A 23,479-nucleotide genomic window follows, 5' to 3' on the forward strand; every position below is an offset into this window, starting at 1 on the left:
CCTGTGGATGCTCGTGGCGGGACACGTGTGCCTACGTGGATATAATGACAAGTTCAACCGACAGGTGGAACAGTACAAAACACAGCTGGGAAGCCGAGGAGGTCAGAACTTCTGGTATCAGGAAAGGCTCACGGAGCAGGAGCATTGGGCCTGGTGGGATGCAAGGGATTTAAAGGACGTGGGGATCTGGAAGGACGTGGAAAGAGGAAATGCAAGAAGAGAGTGGCCCACCCCAGGCCCAGGGTGAACAGGGCTGGTGAAGGCCTCTGGGAAGCTTCTTGGGGACAGAGGGAGCCGAGCAGCAGCAGCTACTGAAACTGGGAAACGCAAGTTGAGATGCAATCCCTGGAGGGCTGGACGGGGCGGAGGGCTGGACGGGGCGGGAGGGCTGAGGATGGGCCTTGACAAGCCGTGAAGGGGACGGACGTGCAGAAGGTCACGTGAAGGGGTGGAAGTGTCGGGAAACACACAGCATCTTGGGAAGCACTGAGACAAAGCAGGTCTGTCCTGGGTTCTCCAGAGAGGATCAGAAGGACGGAAAGGGCAAGTTTGGTGGCAGAGGAATAAGTGGCCCTGGGGACAGGAGGTGTCTGCGGTGCCACAAACAGGAAGGCCAGGAGGATCTTGACAGCCTCCCCACCCACAGCCTGGCCACACCAGTGGGCAGAACAGCCAAGCGCAGTGGTAAGCAGGTTGTCAAAACTGAGCATTGGAAGGATGCATTTGAATGTCAGAAGGGACACTGCCTGGTGGGAAGCCAGTTCCATATGGATACAGACACACGAGGGTTCCTTTGTAAGACCACTGGGGGGGGGGAAGGTGGAGGAGAGGAGGAGAGGAAGACGCTGAGTCGGCTGGACTTCTCCCCTGACCCCTGTGAAGCTCAGGGGCAGCCTGGGCACCGTGCACACGCACACAGACGTTCCCATGCTGCATGCAGACGCCTGTATCGTCACAACACGTGCCAGACACCAGGCTCCGTCCCCTCAGTGCCTGATTACCCAGGAGGAGATGTGGGGTGCCACCTTTGTCCTCGGGAGGGAGCCCAGTGCCCCTGACCTCCGGCACCAGAGGAGACAGTTGTAGCAGGGGCTGGGCAGGAGCTGGGTGGGGCACAGCAGCCAGCCCCTGTCTGCTGCGGTGGGCACGGTGTCCTCCACCGGCTCCTCCCACCGCTGCCCTCAGTCCCTGTTTCCCACACTGTCTCAGCATCTGCCTTGGAGTCTGGGCCATTCTGAGGAATGATTTCCATGACCAGCAGCTGACCCCTCTCTGTAGGGTAGTAGCCATGGCTTCCGTATGAGTCTCCCCCAGTTCCTTTTCAAATGACAGTCTTGCAAAGGGACCTAACAGTGGAGCATTTCCCGCCGGTAGAGAAGAGGTGGTCTGGGGTGGCAGAAGTTCCCCCCCCCCCAGCATTTTATCCCAGAAGTGGTTTCAAACTAATATAACAACAGTGATTCTCTGGTTCCCTTCGTTTGACGTGATGTGACTTTGGATGGATGGATTTTTATCTCTGAGCCTCAGTTTCTTAATTTAAAAGACAAAGCCAGGAAAAACCGCTCCGGCAACAAGGGAAGTCTTCCTGAAGGTCAATTTAAGGATGAAGGAAGATGTTTTGTGAATTCTGAAGGCACGGACAACATACGGACATCATTTTTATCTTGTCTCTCTGGAAGACCGATTCTCAGAAGTCCATGCAGGTGAGAGCAGGAAGTCAATCAAGCCAGGAAAAGAGAAGAAACTGCTGCATCCTCCAGGAAGATTTGGAGTGAGTCCGCAGAAAGGTCTGGCAGACAGCGGACTAGAAACGCAGGGAAGTCGGAGGCCAGCTGCCAGGGCCAGGCAAACCTGGGCGTCAGTCCTCAGTGTCTGGCCAAGGAGGGGATAAGGATGTGACTTGGGAAGGGGGGAGGGCAGGCTCGCGCATGCTCTTGACATCAGATGGGGAGGGAGTCTCCTGGAGCCCTCCATGGGGTGCCTCCTCGCCACTCACTGATTTCACTGGCTCCAGAAGAACCCAGGCCCATGATGCAGCTGTCAGAACTGGAACGTCCAGGTGGAGGCTGGGGGACATGACAGAAGTCACCCACGTACTCCTGGCTGCAGAAGATGCTTTTGAGGTGGATATCTGGAAACATCTCTAGGATCACAACTGAAACTTCTGCTGCTCGTCTCTGAGATAGAAGATATTTGGATGCATCCTCACTTCAATCCTTTTGCCGCCATATGCAAATGTTCTCTTTGTAGTAACCAGGAGTGAAATACTGTGCATGGATTGGGCACAAGATAATTGCTGGGCCTCAGAAGAAGACATTGAGGTACCCATTCAACCAGGCTGCAGGTTCAAGAAGGAAGGGACCCCACTTCTACCTTCTTAAATTTAAAAGGGTTTGTGGAAGAGAGGTTATTCCAGGAGGAGAGACGGAGACTGAACCCTAAGGGTTTGCCCATTAGTTTTGCCTTTTGAGTCTGACAACTGTACATCTGTATGCTGACCCTTGCCTACATTGTTGCACTAAACTGTAAATTGCTCCTAGTGGGGAAGAACGCTGTGCAACCATATCTTTCCTGTGATGGTGTGTTGGTTTGTTTTCCATTGCTGTAATGAATTACCCAAGGCTGGGGAGTTTATAAAGAAAAGAGTCATATTGGGCTGGTAGTTCCCAGCTCTCGAGGTCCAGGAGTGTTGCTGCCGCTGCGTTCAGCTCTGGGAGAGGCCTCGCAGCAGGTGCAGTATGTGGTGTGGGGATGTGTGGGCACTAACAGGGGCCCCGTGAGAACTGCATTAATCCCATCTGAGGGTGGTGCCCAATGACCTGGCCACCACCAACTGAGTGTAACCTCTTAAATCTTTGCCACCTCTTAATGCCACCACATCAAGGACCCCACTTCCCACATGCTAACCTTGGAGGATACATCCAAACCGCATCTAAACCAGAGCACAGGAGAAAACCAAGAACTTTGAGCTTGCATTATGTCTTCCCACTGTTGGCCTGGTGCATTCTGAACTCAGCACACTCACTTTTTGCTCTTTCCATCTTTACCTAGTTACCTGGGGTCCTGTAGGAAGCGTTTCCTCTTACATCATCACAGGAAGTTCGAGTTTATGAAAATGCTACGGAGCCAACGGGCGGGGTGTGTGGGAACGTGAGCCGAATGCGGTGCTCGGTGCCAGGTGCTTGTGGCCTCCGCCTGAGAAGGAGTAGCCCCTGCACAGGGACTAACTCGCCCACCATCCTTTAACTTCCACAGCAGGACTTCCAGTTCCTGGACCACCAGCCTCGGGGTGGGACAGAGACTGGCAGGAACTCCCAAGTTGGGCAAGAGTCTTGGGTTAGTGCCCGGGAAAGATGCTGAGGGAACAGGAGATTGAAATCCCAGCTGAGACTGGCTCTGCGAGGGGCCGAGCCTCCTGCAGAACCTTGGCAAAGAGAGAGTGTGCATCTGGCATGTAGGAGGGACATCAGTAATGTTTGTCGTAGCCACAGCTGGTCAGATTCGACATGCTAAGGCTTGAGCTCATGGATCCAAGGTCCAGACAGGGTGGCTGCACTGAGGGGCAGTTAGACTTGTGCTCTAGGCAGGGTGGAGAGGTGAGGGCAGGAGCAGCCATGCTCACCTGGGACTTGAGGAATCTTTGCAACTGAGTGAAAAGAAATTGCAGTGGTCACCCGACTCAACCTCACCACCCCTGGGCTTTCCTGGTTGCACCAGCAAATGGCTTTTGTGCTTTTGTTAACAGGGTGGATAAGCCTCTAGGGCAGTGAATAGTTTCAGTAGATGGTTGCCCTAGCCTGTCTCCTTGATGTGTGCATGTCAGCAATCCTCTTTCCCTGAGAGAAAGCAGGAACACTAACTCTTGGTGCTCTCTCAAACCTTGATGGTGTCTCCCCTGGTCCCTTGGTCTTCTCTCCTCTGGATGGTCCACCTCCACTGGCTCATTTCCAGACGTCAGTCAACCTGGCCATCTTCTCTAGATGGTCTCAGCTTATTGACCTCATTCCCAGAAGCAGTGGCACCCCCACTGGGCCCATTCCCCAGATGTGGAGAGAAGGCTGCTTTCCAGAAGGACCATAGGAACCGGTCAGCGCTGTGTACACCCACCGCGTTGGCTGTCTCCAAGGAAGAAACCTCATGGTGGGGGGCACGTGGAGCACGCCCTCCAGTCACGGCAGCTGGGACGAAGGGAGAAAAGGCGCAGGAAAGATGGAGTCCCCAAAAGGCCAACCCGCTAGCCCAGCCCCACCTGCCTAACTTCCCACCCAGTGGTCCATTCAAAATACTACTCCACCCAATGGATAGACCCACTGGAAAATGAAACCCCTCACGATACGATCATTGCCTAAAACCCACCTCTGACCCTTGCTGCACTGGGGACCATGCTTTCAACACACGGGGCCTGTCCGGATCCGAGTGATAACAGAGTTAGAAAGGAACTAACAAGGGGCTGGTGACACAGCAGGCTTTTCAGGTGAAGTGTCACTGTAATTGAAAGAGAAGCTAAAGGGGAGTGTGTCCGAGGATTTTTTTTTTAATGATTTGAGTTAATATTCCCCAGATTTGGGAGAGGGACTGGTGGACAGGGTTAGTGGAGGAGTCTTCACAGAGCGGAAGAGGCTGACCTTCAGCAGAGGGCTGGGACCCAGACTTCAAGGTTCACCCAGGGAAGGGGAAAGATGGGCTCCTTCTCTGGAGGCCAAGAGAGGAATTTGAATGGGGGCACCTTCCCCAGGGATCAGGAGCGGCTAATGGATTTGGGAAGACTTCAGAAGAATCGCACTCTTTGGGGTCAGCTGAATTGGAGTGAGGGAAGGAAGGGGCAGAGAATGGAGTCATGGATAACTAAATTTCCAACTCACTTTACTGAGTGGACAGTGGAGCCACAGCTGAGCTAGGAATTATCACAGGAGAACAAGGCTGGGCCGGGCTGGGGGGGGGGGCGTGCTCTGGAGCATATTGAGTTTCTGGTGCCTGGGAAGCAAGGACAAAGCTGGCCAGAGCCATCACCCACAGAAACTCCAGCCATACGGGGGTCCTCCTGTCCTGCCAGGTCTCGCCGACTGTGCGTCATGGTCTCTGATGACCACAGTGTCCTTGTTAGTTCTGTGCTGTGTTTAGTTAAACCTGGTGTCTGTGTACCTGACCTGATCACAAGCCAAGTAGCCAGAAGACGCCTGCAGCTTGTGGCTGTCCTTCAAACCATGCAAGTGATGAAGATATGCAAGTCAGCCTCCAGGTCCATGCAGACCTTACCTCAGGCTACCAGATGAGCTCCTTTGCCCACCAATGTCCCCTAGGATTTGCTGATTTGAAAAATCTGACCGTCCCAGCCTGTCTCCGTGCTGATTCTTGCGTTCTGTCTTTCAGATATACCAGCACTCCTACACGGGATACTACGTCCTCAGCAAACTTCCTCACGGGTAAGACGCTGCTTTCCTTTTCTTCTACTTAGAGACCTACTCAGCCCTGAGACAGCAAATGGGCTCCCTGACCTCCGCAGGGAAGGGCCCTTGTGTGGCTGAATCTGGCTCCTTCCTCGTTCACTGCTAGAAGGGCAGTGGTGTGTCGGGGGGGTCACTTGGGTCCAGCTGCTGGCCCATTTGTGGAGCCACTCTGCCCACTTCCTGCTGTGGTTCCTGCAGCCTCGAGGCTCCGCAGAGTGAGGTCCCCCCTGCCTCACCATTAGGCACAGCCCGTGGTTGGCTTAGGATGCCCGGGAGGCTCCCGGTCACAGCCACACTAGTGCCTTGAAGCCCCCACTGCACCCTGTGGCCTCAGACATGCAGGACAGTCCACGAGGAGTGAGGAGTAAGAAGCCCTGTGCCTTCAGCTTTGCCTCACACCAGGCAGCCGTAGCCACAGGTTGGAAGAGCTGGCTGCCCAGCTGCCCCCTGGGCACATCAGTTTGTGCATGGTGGAGGGTCCTTCTGGCATTGCGTTCCCAGAAGTGAGGTCTCAGTGCCCCCTTCTGACTGGGCCACCCGTCTTCATGCTGCTTCTCCCTTGTATTTCACTGCTTGGCTCCTGGGTCTCTAGAAAATGCATGATTCAGAGCCTCAGAGTATATGTGGGAGGGCAGGATGGGAGGGCAGGATGGGAGGGCAGGACAGGAGGGCAGGACGGGAGGGCAGGATGGGAGGGCAGGACAGGAGGGCAGGACAGGAGGGCAGGACGGGAGGGCAGGACGGGAGGGCAGGACAGGAGGGCAGGACAGGAGGGCAGGACGGGAGGGCAGGATGGGAGGGCAGGACGGGAGGGCAGGACAGGAGGGCAGGACGGGAGGGCAGGACGGGAGGGCAGGACAGGAGGGCAGGACGGGAGGGCAGGACAGGAGGGCAGGACGGGAGGGCAGGATGGGAGGGCAGGACAGGAGGGCAGGACAGGGAGGCAGGATGGGAGGGCAGGACGGGAGGGCAGGATGGGAGGGCAGGACGGGGGGCAAGATGGGAGGGCAGGATGGGGGGCAAGATGGGAGGGCAGGACAGGAGGGCAGGATGGGAGGGCAGGACGGGAGGGCAGGACAGGAGGGCAGGATGGGAAGGCAGGACGGGAGGGCAGGACGGGAGGGCAGAACAGGAGGGCAGGATGGGAGGGCAGGACGGGAGGGCAGGACGGGAGGGCAGGATGGGAGGGCAGGACGGGAGGGCAGGACAGGAGGGCAGGATGGGAGGGCAGGACAGGGAGGCAGGATGGGAGGGCAGGACGGGAGGGCAGGACGGGGAGGCAGGATGGGAGGGCAGGACGGGAGGGCAGGACGGGGAGGCAGGATGGGAGGGCAGGACGGGAGGGCAGGACGGGGAGGCAGGATGGGAGGGCAGGATGGGAGGGCAGGACGGGGAGGCAGGATGGGAGGGCAGAACAGGGAGGCAGGATGGGAGGGCAGGACGGGAGGGGAGAATGGGAGGGCAGGACGGGGGGCAGGATGGGAGGGCAGGTGTGACGTTTCAGTTTCCAGCCGTGGGCACACAGAGCCACACAGCATCTCCAGGCCTGTCTGGCAGCCTCACTCTGGGACCCCGAGGGTGGTGAGGGCTGGCTGGCATCTGGTGAGGCCACGGTGGGGTCAGCGCAGAGGCTCACCAGCAGGCGACGTCCCGAGTTCTCGCTCTCGTTCTCTCCTAACTCCTCTCCTCTCCCTTCCCGCCCTCCACCTCTCCTCGTCCCTCCTGATCTCTTGTCCTTCCTGAACTTCCTGTTCCCCACCCCTTCCCTTCATCTACCCTCCCTGCTCCGTCGTGGCACTTAGAAAAGGCCAGGTGCTCAGGAAGAGCTTAAAGAAACCAGCGGGGTCACCGCCGCATCAGGGGGCTCCTGTGGATACTTAGGTAGCGCCATCCTGATTTTCCCAGAGCAGCAACCCACAGCAGGAGCTGCTCTAAACCATCGTCCCTGAGGGCAGCACCTACCTCAGCTGCATCTGCTTTCCACCCAGCGTCGGTGGCACTGGGCATGTCCTCGGAAGACAAAGGTGGACAAAAATATTTTGTTTGGACTTCAGACAAAGAAGAGGTGCATGCATGGAGACAGGCAGCAAACTGTGATTGACAGATGCTATCCAATAATTCAAAAAATTAAGCCAAAGTCTGCTGGGACTGGGGCTGGGGCTCAGCGCTGCAGAGTTTGCCTTGCCTATGTGAAGCCCCGGGTTTGAGCCTCAGCATCATTATTATAAACTAATAATAACGTATGTATGTTGTTGTTATTATTGTTACTATACCAAAGAAACTGAAGATGGCCTTCCCTCGTAAAAATAGTGTCTCCATAGGAACCTTTTGTCAGAAACATATTTCAAGTAGAAACTCACATGTTCTTCAGTAAAAAGAAATTATTCTATTTCTTTTCAAGCAGATACGTGTCTTCAATGGTGATGGCAGGCAGGAATATAATTATGCATTGAGATTTATCTACTGCTGGGAACAATAGAATTTGTTATAGATGATGGATCTTTCATCTCATCTTACATAAATTTGTGAGACACAAAACTCTAAAATCAGTTTATTTCTAATGCATTGTGTTAATATTTTACTGCACCAGTCAGAATTTAGCAGGAACAGAGTCTAAGAACTTGGCACAAGAGTTTGCCAAACAAGCTGGCAGGCTCAACAATGAAGCTCAGTTTGCACTCTCAGAGCCCTGGAGGCTTGCTCAGTCCCCGTCCTAGACGGTGCCAAGGAGTAATGAGCTGTTTTTGGCATCTTAAAAACAATGAGAGTAACACACCACCATCATTAATGGCTGTGCTTTGTGCACCTTTCCCCTGTGCAACAACCTTGCAAGAGAATTTCTCCTATTACCATTTTAAGTGAGAGCTCAGAGAAATTAAGTCACTTGCCCAGAATCTCACAGCCCACATACAGAAGAGCCAGATCCCGATGCAGGGCAGGCTGACGCCAAACCCCCTGCTATTAAAGTGACCCCTTGGGTTAATTCAAATTAAGATCAGACTTAATGATGTGGAGAACATGCATTATAGCTACAAAGGTCCGGCTTTAGTGAAGTGCTGGTTTATTTCTTCCTGAGCATTCTTGCACGATTGGAAGAGACAGCAGACGGATTGTTCCATTTACACCCTCTGGTGGGCATTGAAGTCAGTGTCCCTTCCTGCCACCACTTTACCCACAAATGTCACCAAAATAGCACTGCTGTGTCTCCCTCCCCTCGTCTTTATCATAAGACCAGTGATGGGCTGTTCATCAACTGATTATAAATTGAGTGTTGTCCAACTCCTGTTTGAATCAACAAGAGATGAGTTCCCGGACAAAACTGCCCTGTACGCTTTCCTAGTGGCAGAAGAACAACCCTGGGACCTACAACTTATGCTGTGGGTGGGTTTCAGAGAGAGGAGAGCTCATTTATCTGGTAAAAATCAAGATATCACTATTAAAATTTGCAAATTTATATTATTCATATACAGAAGCCTAAGAGTCTTCCTGACAATCCTGAAGACGGACATTGGCACCCCTTCTACTAGTGCCCCTGCCTGTCCTTCCATAGCTCCTTCCTGGGAGCTAGAACCTCAGATTTCCCCACCAGCCACACAGATGTGTTAGATCATTCTTCAGCGTCCTCTTCCTGCCTTCTTTTTTGCAAGCGATGAAGGAGAATCTGGAGAGGGCGCCCCTCTGTCCTACTCCTGTGTTCTTCTATCACATGTGCTAGCTGCTGTCCTTCTGTGGTTTTGACCTTGGGGGTGGGGATAAGCGTGCCCCTGATGGCTGGAGCACTAGGCATCTGCTCTGCATTTCTTCAAGACCACTTACCTGTAGGTGGATTCACTAGACTTGCACACACCAAGTTCCAAGAAGTGTATTCTTAAAGAACATGCATCTTTCATGCAAATTTGTTTACATAAATGGATTAAAGCTGGTTATTTTTAATCACGGAGCATTTCACTAAGTGTTTATATCGTTATCTCAACAAAATACATCCATCTTGCACAGTAGAGATTCTAGCCAGCTAAATGTTCTCTGTTATGAGTCTCCTATGTGTTTCAGACAAGATTTTTTTGTAGATTGGCTGCCTTGTGACATTTTTCTGGCACAACATTTTTTTTAATTAGTTTCGCCTTTGGCTCAAGTCCTTTTAAAAAAAATGTACGTGTGTGTGCATGTGCTCAAGTTATACAATCTCATGTCTATTTTACTGTTCTGAAAATCATAAAGAGAAAATCAACGCCTTTTATAACATAAATCCATTTTTAAGAAAAATTGGACTTATCCTTTCATTTGGGGGGTCTGGCAAACTCAGAGGAACCACGAGGGGGATTGGCAGGTGTTGTTTTACGGAGGTCCTTCTGCCTGGAGTTGCACCCTTAACTATACAGACTGGGGTGCAGAGGGCTCCCCACTGTTTAGGAAGCACATGTACCAGTGCCCAGTGCCTCACGTAGCAGTGTGACGTGGGCATCCAGGACTGTAGCCCTGCAGTCTCAGAGCCCTGAAGGCACATGCCCTCTCTGCCCCCGACTGCAGCTGTGTGCCCTAGAGAACTGTTCTGCTTCCACAGTTCTTAGTTTCCATACTTTTAAAAAGATGATAGTAGCAGCGCCCACCTCCCAGGCTGCTTGTGACAACTCAGGGGATGATACACGTGAAATGCAGAGAGGAGAGTTTGCTTTTGGTGAGCTCTTCATTCTTAATATTGGAGTATATACCTGATATATATTTATAGTCTTGTAATTAAATATTATCAGACTACTTCCTAGCCAGCCCAAATCCCCACTGAACAAGGACAACTGTAATATGCCTCTACAATAATGAAATTTCCTCTAATTATTTTTCTAAAGCAGGGCTTGTTCCATGACACTTGAGTAGTTCTGCAGCCCATGTAATTTTAATTTCCCTCTTAGAAGAGGTATTTGTAGCCTCCTCTAGGTACAGTTCTAAATGCTCAATGAATTATTTTTTATCTCATCTTGTTCTGACCTAGTGCAGTTCATTTTTAGCCATTCTTGCTTAGCCCCCATTGGAAGCAGTAAAGTCACTGTGAGCCAGCAAGTGTTTACTGAAAGGACTGTATCAAGCCGCAGAAACTTGGTGGCTATTGTTAAGAAGTTCAAATTCTTACGGAAATTCTTATGGGAAAGGAAAGATACAGAATTGCATAGCAACATACAGTAAGATACACCCAGTGGGTGTTTTAAATCTGAGAAGGAAAAAAGGAAGGGTCTGGGCACCCTGATCTCAGGAACAGCCTCACGAGGGAGGAGCGGGGCCTGGCAACGGGTCAGTTTGTTGGTTTGTTCTCGAGGTCAGAGGCAGGAAGGAGCAGCTCTAGGCTGGGGAGGGCACACGCGATGCGCCAGTGCTCTGAGATGCAAGAGGTGCTGGGCAGGCTCCAGCTGCTGTGTGCCTGGGACACCACAGTGTGGAGGGGGGCTGGGGGAGTTTTAGGGTGTGCCTGGAGTGCAGGCCACCTCAGCACCACCCGGCCTGGTTGGCTTTTACAATGAGAACATGGCAAAGGTTTTGAGTAGAAGGGAGGAGACGTGGTGGATGGCATGCTGGGTGCTGGCACAGAGTAGACTGAAGGGAGGTGAGAGGTTTCTAGTCAGTGAGGGGGTCTGGGGAGGGGTCGTGCAGGTGTGGACGGCGTGACAGCCCAGCCAGTGCGGAAGCCACATGGACTGTGATGACGGGAGGCTGGAGTTCTCTTAGAAGATGGAGACAGGTTTGGCATCTGCTTCCGTGTCCCTCTAATTAAACCTGTATCGTGTTGTGAGTTGAGCCTGGTGCATGAGAAGACCCCGGGGTGCCTCCAGGAGGGCAGCCGTAAAATCCTCAACTCCAGCACCGTTGTCCCCACAGCTTATCGCATGGCCTTTCTGAGTTTTCCCATCAGGCGTGCGAGTCCCTGGGCCTGGTGCTGGGCGCATGCAGACAGGCTTGGCTCTGCAGAGCACCAGCCTTCACAGCTGCCAGGGGTCGCCTGCTGGAGCTGATTCTGTACCGTGGGGCAGTTCCACTGTGGGAAAAGGCCATCTTAGCCTGGGTCTTGATGTTTCTGCTGTAGCCTCAGGGGCCAGAGTCCCACTGCATTTGGCCTCCATGGTTTTCAGAACTGTGGACAGCTCCTAGCTCTCCCCCCAGACCTGGACTGGCTCTTCTCTGCTTCTCTCTCCCCCTCCACTACTGTCTTCCTCCTCTTCTTCCCTCCAGTTGAAATCCAACCTCTTGGCAAGCATTACCAGAAACCATGGCTCTGCAGTCAACTGGACCTGCCTGGGCAGCCGCTCACCTCCCTGGACACGATCACTCTGTGTACAAATCCTTGCTGTGCAGGACTCTGTGAAGGTCTGGTGCAGTGTGGCACTACTGAGGTGTGAATCTGAGCACCTTGTGGGTGCACAGAAAGTCTACAGGCTCCATCCTGGTGGGCACCCAGACCTTCCCCGATGTGGCCAGATCTAATTGATCAGCCTTCCCCAGGGTTTCCCGACCCTTGGGATAGAACACAAATTTCAGCCTCACTGCTGACTCTGATGGATCCACAGTGGCTCCCTGGAGCAGGTGTGAGTTGGATGGAGTCTCTGTGGCTCCATGGGAAGGAAGGCCATATCAGGGAGCTGCTTGTGGTGAGTCAGGAGATGCAGACATTTGCCCCCGCCCTCTCAGGGGGCCTCATTTCACACTCCCATGCATTGGCGCATCAACGTGTGCAACAAGAATCTCTGGCTCACTGTGTGCCTTGTCCAAGTCCTTCTGATCCTCAGGCCTGACTTTGAAAGCTCCTGCTCTTAAGATCCTCCACCCAGACCTGAGAGGAGACTTGGCTTCCCACGCCACGCGGTCCTTGCTCCTTGTCTTACCTTACTGCTGCTGCCCCTCCTGCAGGAGGCTGTCTCAGGGATGTCCAGGAGCGTGTGCAGTGGCCTTCCCCCGACGGCTCCTCTCCTCATTCCTTGGACTGTGCCCGTTGTACCTGCGGCTGTGGCACAGGCAGCACCGACACGGAAGCTGCCCCAGCAGGTCCTGCTCTTTCCTGTTTAAGTCCCAAGTGGAGCCTGTCGCTGGTGAGACCCACCAGCTCCCTGCACTGGGCCTGTTTCCACTGTGCTTTCCAGTGGGGTCGTCCCCTGTCCTTGGGGACTCCCTCAGCCCATCCAACTGGGGCTGTGAAAACACGCCTGGCTCGTCACTCTTCCAGGCTCTGGGTATCCTTCACAGTAGGTTCATGTCTCCCTTCCCTGGCCCAGAGGCCCATAAATGCTGGCTGTCTGTTGGAGGAGGTGAATCAGGTAGCTAAACAACATGGATCAGCAGGAGGGGTGAGCCTGGACACACCCCCACTGAGTGGAAAAGACCGAGGAGACCAGTGTCCTGAGCCACCTGGGGCGGTGGTGTGGACTGGTCAGCGGGGCCACCCCTCCTTGCCTGCCTCCTTGCTGAGTGACACCAAGGCTGCAGTTGTCCCTGGAACAGCCACTGGAGAATTCTCCTGAAACATTCATTTCCTGGTCATCTCCGCAGGCGCAGAAGTCGTGCTGGATCTAGGATCAACAGAGCTCTGGACTATCTCAGTGATGCCTGGAGGCTGAATTTGGCCCCTGCCTGAATGGGAGTGACTTGCTCGTGCTGAGAGTGGAGCCTGAGGGCCTCCCCAAGGCCTGACAGGCCAAAGCAGCTGGGAGGGAGGTCACCCAGACCCCGTCCGGCTCAGCCCACCGACGTCTGCCCCTGTGAACTCCCTGCCTTCAGTGGCAGCTTGACTCCTCAGGCCACCTGTCACCTGGCTTTCCCTTCTATAAATCGCAGCTGCTCCTCGTCTGGCTGCTCCTCCCCGTTGATCAGACTGCACAGCTCGCTTGCCCTTTCCATCTTTTGCCTGTTCCTCTGTCGGCGGGTAGCCAATCCATCCAGGGGGAGCCGGGCAGCGTCCCTGGGCCAGGCTGCCAGTGGCCGTGCCCCGTCCAGGCGCTGCCGTGCCAAGGTCACACTGTGGAGATGAGGCAGCTGCTCCTCGGGGCCTTCGCCTTCCGCATAAAGGGGCGCATCTCCCCCTTTCCCGGGCCACCCACATTCACATTTCCCAGGGCTCCACCTAGTGGACGCAGCCATGAGGTGGACCGTTTGGATTCCTGCCTCTTGGGGACGGACCTGTGCTGCAGGCAGACATGCCGGTTCCAAGCACTCTGTCCAAAGCTTCCCGTGCCTCTGCTTTGCTTTGTTGTTCTTTTCCCATCCAGCGGCTGCTTCCCTGCCTGGAGGAATCGCAGGCTAATTTTAATTCATGAAAACTTAGAGGCAGGAGAGCCGCGAGCATCCGGGGGGGTAGCTGCTCTCCCCACAGAGCTCCGTGAGGAGCGTGCTCAGTGCTCAGGCTGCGCCCTGGACAGCCCAGCCAGGTGACGATGTTGTGCCCTCATGCCGGGGACAGAGCAGGTGGCACCCAGAGTGCTCCAGGCACAGGTTGGATGGTGACCAGACCCTCGCTAGCCCTTTCTGTCTGGTGGAGGGCAGGAGGGGGCTGCAGGGACGGAGCAGGGCCGGTCCTCTAGACGGGGTGGTAAGCTGGTGAGAGAAGACATGTGGAGCGTGCGGCTGGCGGTTTACCTACAACGGGTCCACGCTTTGAAATATACAGCTCAGTCGATTTTGGCCCCATCTCCCCCGATGCCACGCCCCTCCACCCCGAGGCTCTCTCTGGTGCCTCTGCCATGTCCCTTTGCCTTTCTAGAATGTGCTCTCAATGGAACTTCACAGGGCGGGTTCTGCGTCAGGCTTCTTCATGAGACATGACTTTCACAGTCACCCTGTGGCCGTGAGGGTCTGGAGTTCATTTTGTCGCTGTTGAGGGGTGGTCTGTGGCGCGGAGACATAACGTGTCCCTTCACCCGACACTTGCTGGGCATTTGGGCTGTTCCCCGCTGGGGGCTCTGCAGCATGATTGTGGAGAGTGTCTGCCGTGGACACGTCTTTCCTTCTCCTGGATAAATGTGGACCTATGTCTTCCCTTCCCTTCTACCTGGAAGTAGAAGTGTCGTCATCTAGTAAACTGCTGTCCCACGTAGCTGCACCACTCAGGAACCTCCTCTGACCATTTTCCAACAGTCTTCGCCATAGAGTTGTTTCCAGGCCTCTGTCCTCCATGTGGTGTGCCCTGGGATGGTGCCTCGGGATTGTCCCCCAACACCATCCCGTGGCCTCCTTTCTCCACCTGGCCCCTGGGGCCTCAAGGGCGAGTGTCCAGTCTGCAGACTCCCCTGTCTTTTGTCCCCACAAATGACCTGTGCAGCACACCACGAATGACAGACCGGAGCTGGAGAAGTCGGCAGCGAGGCCACGCAGGAAGCAAGAGCTGGGAGGTGGAGGGCCTCCCTGGGGAACGGCGCTGTGGCCTGGGCCTGGGCCTCAGGAGCAGGGAGGCCAGCCTGCTGGCCCAGTGAGAGCAGAGGTGTTAGGAAGCCACTTCTTTACCACAGATGCCCTCTTTGTCCTCCTGAGGACCAGCTCCAGAATGAACATGGCCCTACCACCTGGGCCTGGACTCACTCTGTTGCTTCATGGTTTAAGGGGTGAGCTCAGAGCCTCTGTACTTGGATGGGCCAGAGGCCTAGGCAGCAGGAAGCAGTCTTTGGACCTCAGGGTCTGCAGCTCAGGCTGGCCACAGTCAGGAAGCAGCATTCTTGGAGGGGCAGGATAATTTTTTTCTGACTTCTTCATCCACCTTTCCTTATATCTTCACTACCATGAAAGAGACGGTAGGTGCGGCTGGGCCTCCCTGGGAGGCCAGTGGCTGGCACAGTGCACAGCCCCAGCTGCCTATTGAACCCACAGGTACCTCTACAGACACCTGCTGTGAACAGCTCAGGAGAGGACAGCTGTGCCTGTCCTCACGGAGAAGGCCCACTTCCCGGACAAGGGCAGAAAACCCAGGGCTCCCTTGAGGGGATGATGGCAGAACTGCCAGGGTGTCAGTCACACATTGGCCTGCAGGTGCCGCCGCGTCCAAAGCACTCGGATCAGAAGAGGCCAGAGTCTTGTCCAGATGGGGGAAGTGTTTGACCCTGTGTGTCTTTTCTACATCACAAAAGGAAGCCGGCACACAGCTTCCCCGGGGGATGGAGGGGACAGAAGTTCTGGGAGTTAACCTTTTTATAAACACAGGGTTTGGACAGCCAAGTTCCCATTGGCTAACATGAAGGTCAAGCACTTCCTAACTCATGTTCATCACATTGTTGCCCTAGGGCAAACTTCTGTTAAAATGCTTGTAGGAGCTCTGAGGACCCTGAAGCATACACACTGACAGCTTCCTAAGTACCTGTGCTATACTAGGTGCTGGTACTGCACTAAATACTAGTTCTGCACAAGGTACTAATATTACCCTAATTCCCATGCTATAATAGGTACTAGTGTTGCACTACATACTGTCATCACACTAGGTCCTAATATGGTAGGTATCAGCAGAGCACTAGGTACCTGTACTCTACTGGGTACTAATACTACACTAAGTACCACTATGGCACTGGGTATTAGTACCATGCTACATACCAGCATGGCATTAGAGCCAGCAATGTATCAAGTACTAGTACTGTACTAGGTACCTGTACTACATAAGATAATCGTACTGCACTAAACACCAGTATTGCACTAAGTATTAGTAGTGCACTAAGCATCACCATTGCATTAGGTATAAGCAGTATACTAGACACCAGTATTATACAAGGTGTCAGTATTGTACAAGGCACTAATACTGTACTAGATACTAGTATCTCACTAGGTACCAGTATTACACAAGGTACCTTCATTGCACTAGGCTCCATTATTGTACTAGGTGTTAGTATAGTACTAGGCATCCATATTGCATTTGGTATCTATTCTGTACTAAGCACTAGTACTACACTAGTTACCAGTACTGAACTAGGTAACAGCATTACACAAGATTCTAGTATTACACTTAGTACCAGTATTGTAAGAGATCCCAGCATTGCACTTATCATAAGTACTATGCTATGTAATAGTATTGTACTAGGTACAAGTACTGTCCTTGGTAATCATATCTACTAGGTAGTAGTACTACACTAGTTATTTATACTGCACTAGGTACTAATATTACACTAGCTGCCAGTCTTGCATTAGGCTTCATATTACACTAAGTACCTTACCGCATTGGGTACCAGTGCTGCACTAGATACCAATATTATACTAGGTACTAGTACTGCACTAGGCCCCATTATTGTACGAGGTGCCAGTTTTGCCTTAGGCTTCGTATTGCAGTAAGTACCTGTATTTCACTAGATTCTGTATTATACTAAGTACCAGTACTACCCTAGGTACTGTGGATCACTGGGGAAAAAGAAAACCCTTCTGATTCTCCAGGATCCCCAGCCCTTTTTGTGTAGTTGATGTAGTTTGAGCCCCTTCTGTATGGTCTGTGTGGTTGGCGAGACCACACTCACCCTGTTAGACGGGCAGCGCCACGTCCTTGAGTCACTAGGTGCAGGTTTGAACCTGCATTGTCAACGCATGTGAGAGTTCTGCTCTTTTTTTCTGGAGTTCGCTCCCCAGTACCTCTGTCCCCTCCAGCTGGCCGCACTTCAGCTGCACGGTATTGGCTGTTAGTGATCGGAGCATCACCCGGAGCTGGGGCCAAGTGAGTCGGACGTCTATCTCCGCAGACCACAGGGGCCTCATTGTGTCAGTGCGCGCCCAAATTGGCACAGCTGCGGAAGGCTCCTGTCTGTAAGGACTGAGCCTTCTCTCCAAATTGCCTCAGTGACATTAATCATCTCAGCATGATTCCAGGTCCAGCCTTTACAATTTACAGATGGGCTGCTGGAGGCAAGGGACCAGGCGACTAACTGGCCACGGAGGAGACCCCCGGCCAGCATTGTCCTTCCCAGCTCCCTGCAGCTGCAGCTGCCAGCCCTCAGCCCAGGGCACCCTCATGCACCCTCAGGTAACAAGACTGTCTCAGGCCCTCTTCTTCTAACAAGGTCCCAAATTAGGTAAGATCAACAGAAAGGCTCAGCAGGCCAGAGCTGGAGAGGAAGAGGCTGTCAGCGAGCAGGACGCCATCTTGAGAGGCGGCGGAATCTTCCAGCACTACAGTTTCTCTGCAGCTGCAAGCACGCCAGCCGGAGCCAGGACCCGGGACCAGGACGCGGGGAGGAGGACGAGGTCGCCGAGCAGCCCTGCCCCCGTCCTGCTGGCTGCCTGCGGGCTGGCTGCAGCGTGGCTCTGGGCTCTGTCCTGGGCTGTGAGCTCCGCTCCGTTCCCGTCTCTGTTTCTTCATCCCCTACCTGAGCTGCAGAGCTCCGGGGCGGTCTGGCTTCTCTCTACTGTTCTTCAGTCCCCTTCATCATCCCTGGGTTCAGGCCTCTTTTTTTTGCACCAATATGCACAGTCAAGCTGAAATTTTTAAAATGATTCCTTGAAGGGCCTCATGATTATCCTCGGGAAAACAGACGCAGCGCTCGCTGAGGTGGGACGTCGTCAGGGCCAGGGCCAGAGCCAGGAGCGCCTTCCTGCGCGTGTAGCTGCCCTCAGGTTTGTCCGGGCGAGTGCCCTGCATCCCCAGCTCCTGCTGAGAGCCAGGGCGGCCCCTGTGGTCAGAGCACCCCTGAACCCCGGGGGCTGCTCTTCAGCTGGGCCAGGGTGCAGCCTTGCGCGTTTCCACACCTGGAGTTCCGGGTGTGAGCACATTCCCCTGCACCCAGCTGACGTCTGCAGACTGGCCCCAGGCAAATTGGTCAAGAGCGTGCAGGGAGGGGCTGAAAGCAGTGGCCACTCCCCTGGGAGAGGCAACCATCCTTCTGGGGAGCAGCACCGCCCGCCACACACCCCTGCTCCAAGCCCTCTGCCCCTGACTCACGGGGGATCCTCTGAGTCCTGGGAGGAGGGGAGCAGACCCACCCATGGCCACTCGCCACCAGGAGACCTGAGGCACCCTTGCAGAGGAGCCCATCCAGGGCAGGGTGGACCCCTGTCTGTCCACCTGGTTCCTGAGATGGCAGGTGCCCCAGTGCCTCCAAGGAGGCAGGGCAGGGACAGTGGAGGAGCTAGAGCAGCGAATCACACGCGCCCCCTCCACCCCCTGTGCCCATCATTAGCAGCAGCAGCCGCAAAGCAGTGGCCCTTGCAGGCTGATCCCAGGATCCAGGTGCTGTGCTGAGCAGTCAGACTCTCATTCAATCCTCGCACACGCCAACGAGGAGTGACCCTGCCCCACAGAGACGCAAACAGAGGTTCGGGGAGGTTAAGTGACTTGTCCAGAGCTTGAGAACAGCCACTGTGGGGACCCAGCCCCAGTCAAGAAAGGCCACAGTACCCCTCTCAGGGAGTCGGAGGGGGCACGGGCGGCTCCAGTGCTGTCTCGCCCCTGGGGATGTTCTGCTGCCTGCCACGCTGACCGGTGCTCTCTGAGAAAGCCGGCCTGGGAGGTGGGGCCAAGGAGAGGGCCCTGGACGCAGAGCCTGACCCTGAGTCCCAGGCTTGTGCAGCCCTGCAGGGGGTGGACGCTCCCTGCCCCACTGCACCACTTCCTCTCCCTCCTCTCTCTCTCCGTCCTCCTCCTCCTGACTTACTGTCTCCTCACACCATGCCATGTGTCCCCTAAACCACACAGCCGAGCCTCCGTGCATCCACCAGGCCTGCAGCCACGGCCTCTGTGTTGGCCTCCTGTCGCTGCGCACCTAGCCCCGAGGATGACCTCTCTTTAAAAGAGGAAAGGTTTATTCCAGAGGTTTCAGCCCACTGTTGGGTGGACCCGGTGCCTCTGGGCCTGTGGGGGTCAGCACGCCATGGCAAGGGGGGCATAGTGGGAGGGGCCACCATGGCACGTCCAGCGAGGACATCCCAGCTCTACGCCTGCACCCGGGCCGGGCAGGAGGAGGGGAACTCTGGGGCAGCCTAGGGTACAGACGGGCCATGGAGTTAGCCGTGGCTGGGGCCTCAGCTGTTGGCCACTTGGGGAAGTATTCATGCCAATGGGCTTCCTGCCCTTAAGAATTTAAATGCATCACTTAAGACATACCTCAGAAAGGGTAGCATGGATCTCTGAGCGCTGCGTGAATTCAGGGGTTACAGACCCTAACCAACCCATAACTGGAGATTAGACTGGATCCTATTTATAACCCACCCATCTCTCTGCTGGTTCTGTTAGTATTTATTGAGCACCTATTTGCGGGGCACTTGTCTTGGGCTGGGGCATGTCTGCCTTCCTCTGTCTCCCACTGTGCTGGGTACACAGGAAAATGAGCACACGCATATTGACATTGAAATGCTGCTTTCTATGCCTTTAGCCATGAAAGCTTAAGAGCCAGAAAAGCAATTTTTAACTTTATTTTCCCCCCAAAGCTGTAGTCTTTAGGAAGCTTTTCAATCACTCAAAATAGCTTAGAAGATAAATGAGTAGTTTGCTGCACTAATTCACTCTTCGGATTTCCACATGATTTATGCCTTGTTTTGTTTATTGCTCAAATAAGCAAAATCAGAATGGAGTGCATGTTTATTCTGAGATATGCCAAGTCCAGATCATTTCATCCTTCCTGAATCATTTTTCACCAGTCCATCTCCACCCACAGGTGATCCCTCACCAGCCTGCTATGGATTCTTCAGAATAAATGAAGAAGTAAAAAGGGAGGGGAGTGGTGGAAGGGCCCAGACCAGCCCGGGGCCTCCGCAGCCAGAGCTCTGCCTCTCTCTCTCTCTCTCTCTCTCACGCACCACGCACGCCGGAGCATGTCAGAACGGCCCAGTACGTGGTGGAGATGGACTGTGGCTTGGACTACCTGGGGGGCGCTGCTGTGGTCCCCGAGGGAGGCTGGCCCGGGCTTGTCGGAGGGAGACTGGGTTCCACCAAGCAGGACTTCCTCAGGAGTCCCTGGGTCAGGACTCTTATTGAGAAGTCTGGAGACACCAGGGCTGTGTCTCCGCAGGAGATCAGCACAGCAGAGGGATGTCTGCACGGCAGGGTCTGCTGCAGCATCGTCCACAATAACTAAGGTGCAGGGTCAGCCCAGGGACCCGTCAGCAGAGGAAAGGATAAAGAAAATGTGGCACATGTACCCAGTGGAGCATTATTCAGCCCTAAAGAAGAATGAAATCCTGCCATTCCAGCACAATGGATGGAGGGGGCTGTTAGTGGAGGGAGACAGACACAGGAGACGAGGACCGTGGGAAGTTCTGTGTCACACGTCACAGAGCAGTGAATGCCAGAGGTTGGAAGGGGCAGAAGGCGGGGTGAGGGAGGCGGACTTGATCAGTGCCCGGTCCACGTGTGCAGACACCACTCTCAGCCCACTGATATTCTCCACCAGTGCGTGGTCACTGGAAACAAGACGCAGATCCGTGAAGCTCACCGCCGACACCTGTGTGCCTTCCTCACAGCGGGGCAGGACGGGCAGCCCGGGGAGGGGCGGGCGGCATCTCGGTTCCTGTGCTAACTGCCAGTGGTCGTCGGTGCCGGGACGTCGTTCCTTGTCTCGTACAGCGGGGACCCTGTGGATCCTCCTCCTTCTGTTCCGGGTCGGTTCCAGCCATGTCTACTGGGCAGAAGGAACTTAGAAGACTCTATTCTAGAGGTCCATCATTTGATAAATGATATTTCTGAAACAGACAATGTCTGAGTGAGCAGCAGGTGGGCAGGGGCAGGTCGGAGGATGGGGACGCTGTGACGGAGGGTTTGTCATGCTGTTTCTCTGTGTGTGGGTGACAGAATGGCCTCGGGGAAGGGGAGGAGTGAGGAGGCACACAGGCCCAGCCGCAGGGGCCGTCCACGGGCCTGGATGCGAGCCCTTCACGGAGGGAAGCCTCCAGCCAGGCAGGAGGTGGCACGGGGGAAGGCCACGTGGGAAGGCCATGTGGGCAGGAGCCAGTGGGCAGGGAGGTCAGGTGGAGCGCGGGGGAGCCCTTTCCACGACGCTGTGCAAACCCAGGGAGGCGCGCGGCGGAGTGCGCCCCAAGGGAACCAGGCACCCCTGAGCCATCCCGTGTCCGACTGGCTCGTCATCGTCCCCAGTGCACTGCGGAGGCGCCGTGGATGATCCAGGAGACCCAGGTGGGGGGAGGGGATGCATGGAAACCATACTTTGTTCAGAGTTTCTGTAAAAACTGTTTTTAAAAAATAGAGCCTGCTGGGCACGGTGGCACGCGCCTGTGATCCCAGTGACTCGGGAGGCTGAGGCAGGAGGATCCTGAGTTCAAAGCCAGCCTCAGCAAAAGCCGGGTGCTAAGCAACTCGGTGAGACCCTGTCTCTCAACTAAACACAATAGGGCTGGGGATGTGGCTCGGTGGTCACGTGCCCCTGAGTTCTATCCCTGGTACCAAAAATAATAATAATTAAATTTTTAAAAAAGCCTATTAACTTCATAAAGATGTCCCCGAGGTCAGGCCCCTACTGTGAAGGCCACTGTCCTTCCAGGGTTGGACTTGGCTGTTGGGAGTCCCTCAGGTCAGCATCGCATTCTTTCTCCCATCCCGTTGGAGTGCCTCCTGATCTTCTGACCCACGAGACGCCCAGCACCTCCTGTACCTCCCCTGCCTCCCGTGCCCCTGCCCAGAGGCCTGCCTCCTCGTACTGGACCGTGGTGTTTAGAGACCAAGGTCTGGTCCTCCACGGTGCTCATGGCTCAGGTGTCCCTGCTTCTCGGCCTCTTGGAGGGTGGCACAGGGACAGGTGTGTACCTTAACACAGGGACACGCGTGTGTGGAATCTAGCTGTACGTGCATTAAACACCTTCAGTTTACCCGGATACCTCTTACTCGGGCCTCCTGCGCCTCCCCCCGGAGTTTCCCTCCGCGGTCAGAAGGCCCACCGTGGCCTCCGCGCTTCCCTGGTGGTGGGATTCTCGGGTTCAGACGTTTGGTTTCAGATGTGAAGACCCCACCCCTGAGAGCAGCACGTTCGCTCCCTTGACTGCAGATCTATCCACGGTTCTTCTCATCTGCGTGTCACGGTGCCCTGTCAAGATCCGCCTCCCAGAGTGGCCCGTGGCCGGCCATGGCTGCCGGGGCCCTTCAGCGTGGTTTTGCAGGAAACCTTCTGTCCAGTGTTGGGTCACCCTCTGTTGGACCCACCCTCCCAGCCTCTGCTCTCTGCCACCCTCCTGCCACCTTAGTACTCCCTAAGAGAGAAGGATGCTGTGGAGTTTCTCCAACCACATATTGTTTCCAATGTTTATCAAGAAAAATGAAGTTGGATGACCATAACTCTCTGTGCTCTTGTGCTGTTGGAGGTGTACCCTCCTGGATGTGTCCCTCCAACACGAGCTCACCCACCCTGTGAGCAGCAAGTTATGAGAGAGCCGGTTCCCCTGCAGCCTCGCCAGCACCACGTGACATTCTTCTCTGTGCCCCTCTTTCTCGGGCCAGTCTTATAGGGGAGAAATAGATGGTTTGATTTCTGCTTCTCTAATTCTACAGGGGCTTCTTCATGTTTGACGGTCATTTTTCTTTCTTTTTTGTGGATTGTGTGTTCCTGTTTTGTTCTCAGATTTTTATCATGTTTGCCTTTTGTGTCCTCCATTTTTAGAGGCCGCCTTGGAGACCTCTAAGTAATTGGGGCATTAGCGACTTTTGGCAGGTGCTATGAACATTCCCAGCGCATCCGTCTGTTCTTGTTTACGATGTTTTTTTCCATGCAAAATTTTCAGTGTTTCATGTCGTCAGACCCATCAGTCCGTCTTGCCTCTAGGTTCTGAATCGCCCTTAGAAATAGCTCCTCTACACCAAGCTCCCAGGATGTCCCCCACGTTTACGAAAAAGACATTTGAAGCACAGAAAAGTCAGGGTTTTTAGTAATCCATCTGCCACCTGCAGTGACCAGCCCCTCTGCCAGGTGCCCCAGGGCCACCTGGCCAGGCGCCTCCCCTTATCTGGGACCCCTCCAAGCCCAGGAACCTAGGGAAGACTGCCCTGGAGCAGCAGAGACCCACAGTCCCAAGACTTGGCCTCCTGCGTGGTTTTTGTTCATGTGTTTCTTTGTTTTGTTCTGTACGTTGGTCCGCAGTGAGTTCAGAGTTCTCACCTGATGCCT

General features: G+C 54.5%; 1 protein-coding gene across 1 annotated transcript in view; it reads left to right on the forward strand.

Annotated features, from left to right (window-relative positions):
• The window catches only part of Dpp6 (dipeptidyl peptidase like 6), a 600,350-nt gene that overhangs the window by 420,944 nt on the left and 155,927 nt on the right, over positions 1-23,479 (forward strand). Inside the window, exon 6 of the mRNA XM_026406182.2 lies at positions 5,371-5,423. Within this exon, the coding sequence (XP_026261967.1) occupies positions 5,371-5,423 (53 nt within the window). The remainder of the gene's footprint in view (positions 1-5,370; positions 5,424-23,479) is intronic.

Source organism: Urocitellus parryii, chromosome 3, assembly GCF_045843805.1.
Source record: "Urocitellus parryii isolate mUroPar1 chromosome 3, mUroPar1.hap1, whole genome shotgun sequence".
NCBI lineage: Eukaryota > Metazoa > Chordata > Mammalia > Rodentia > Sciuridae > Urocitellus > Urocitellus parryii.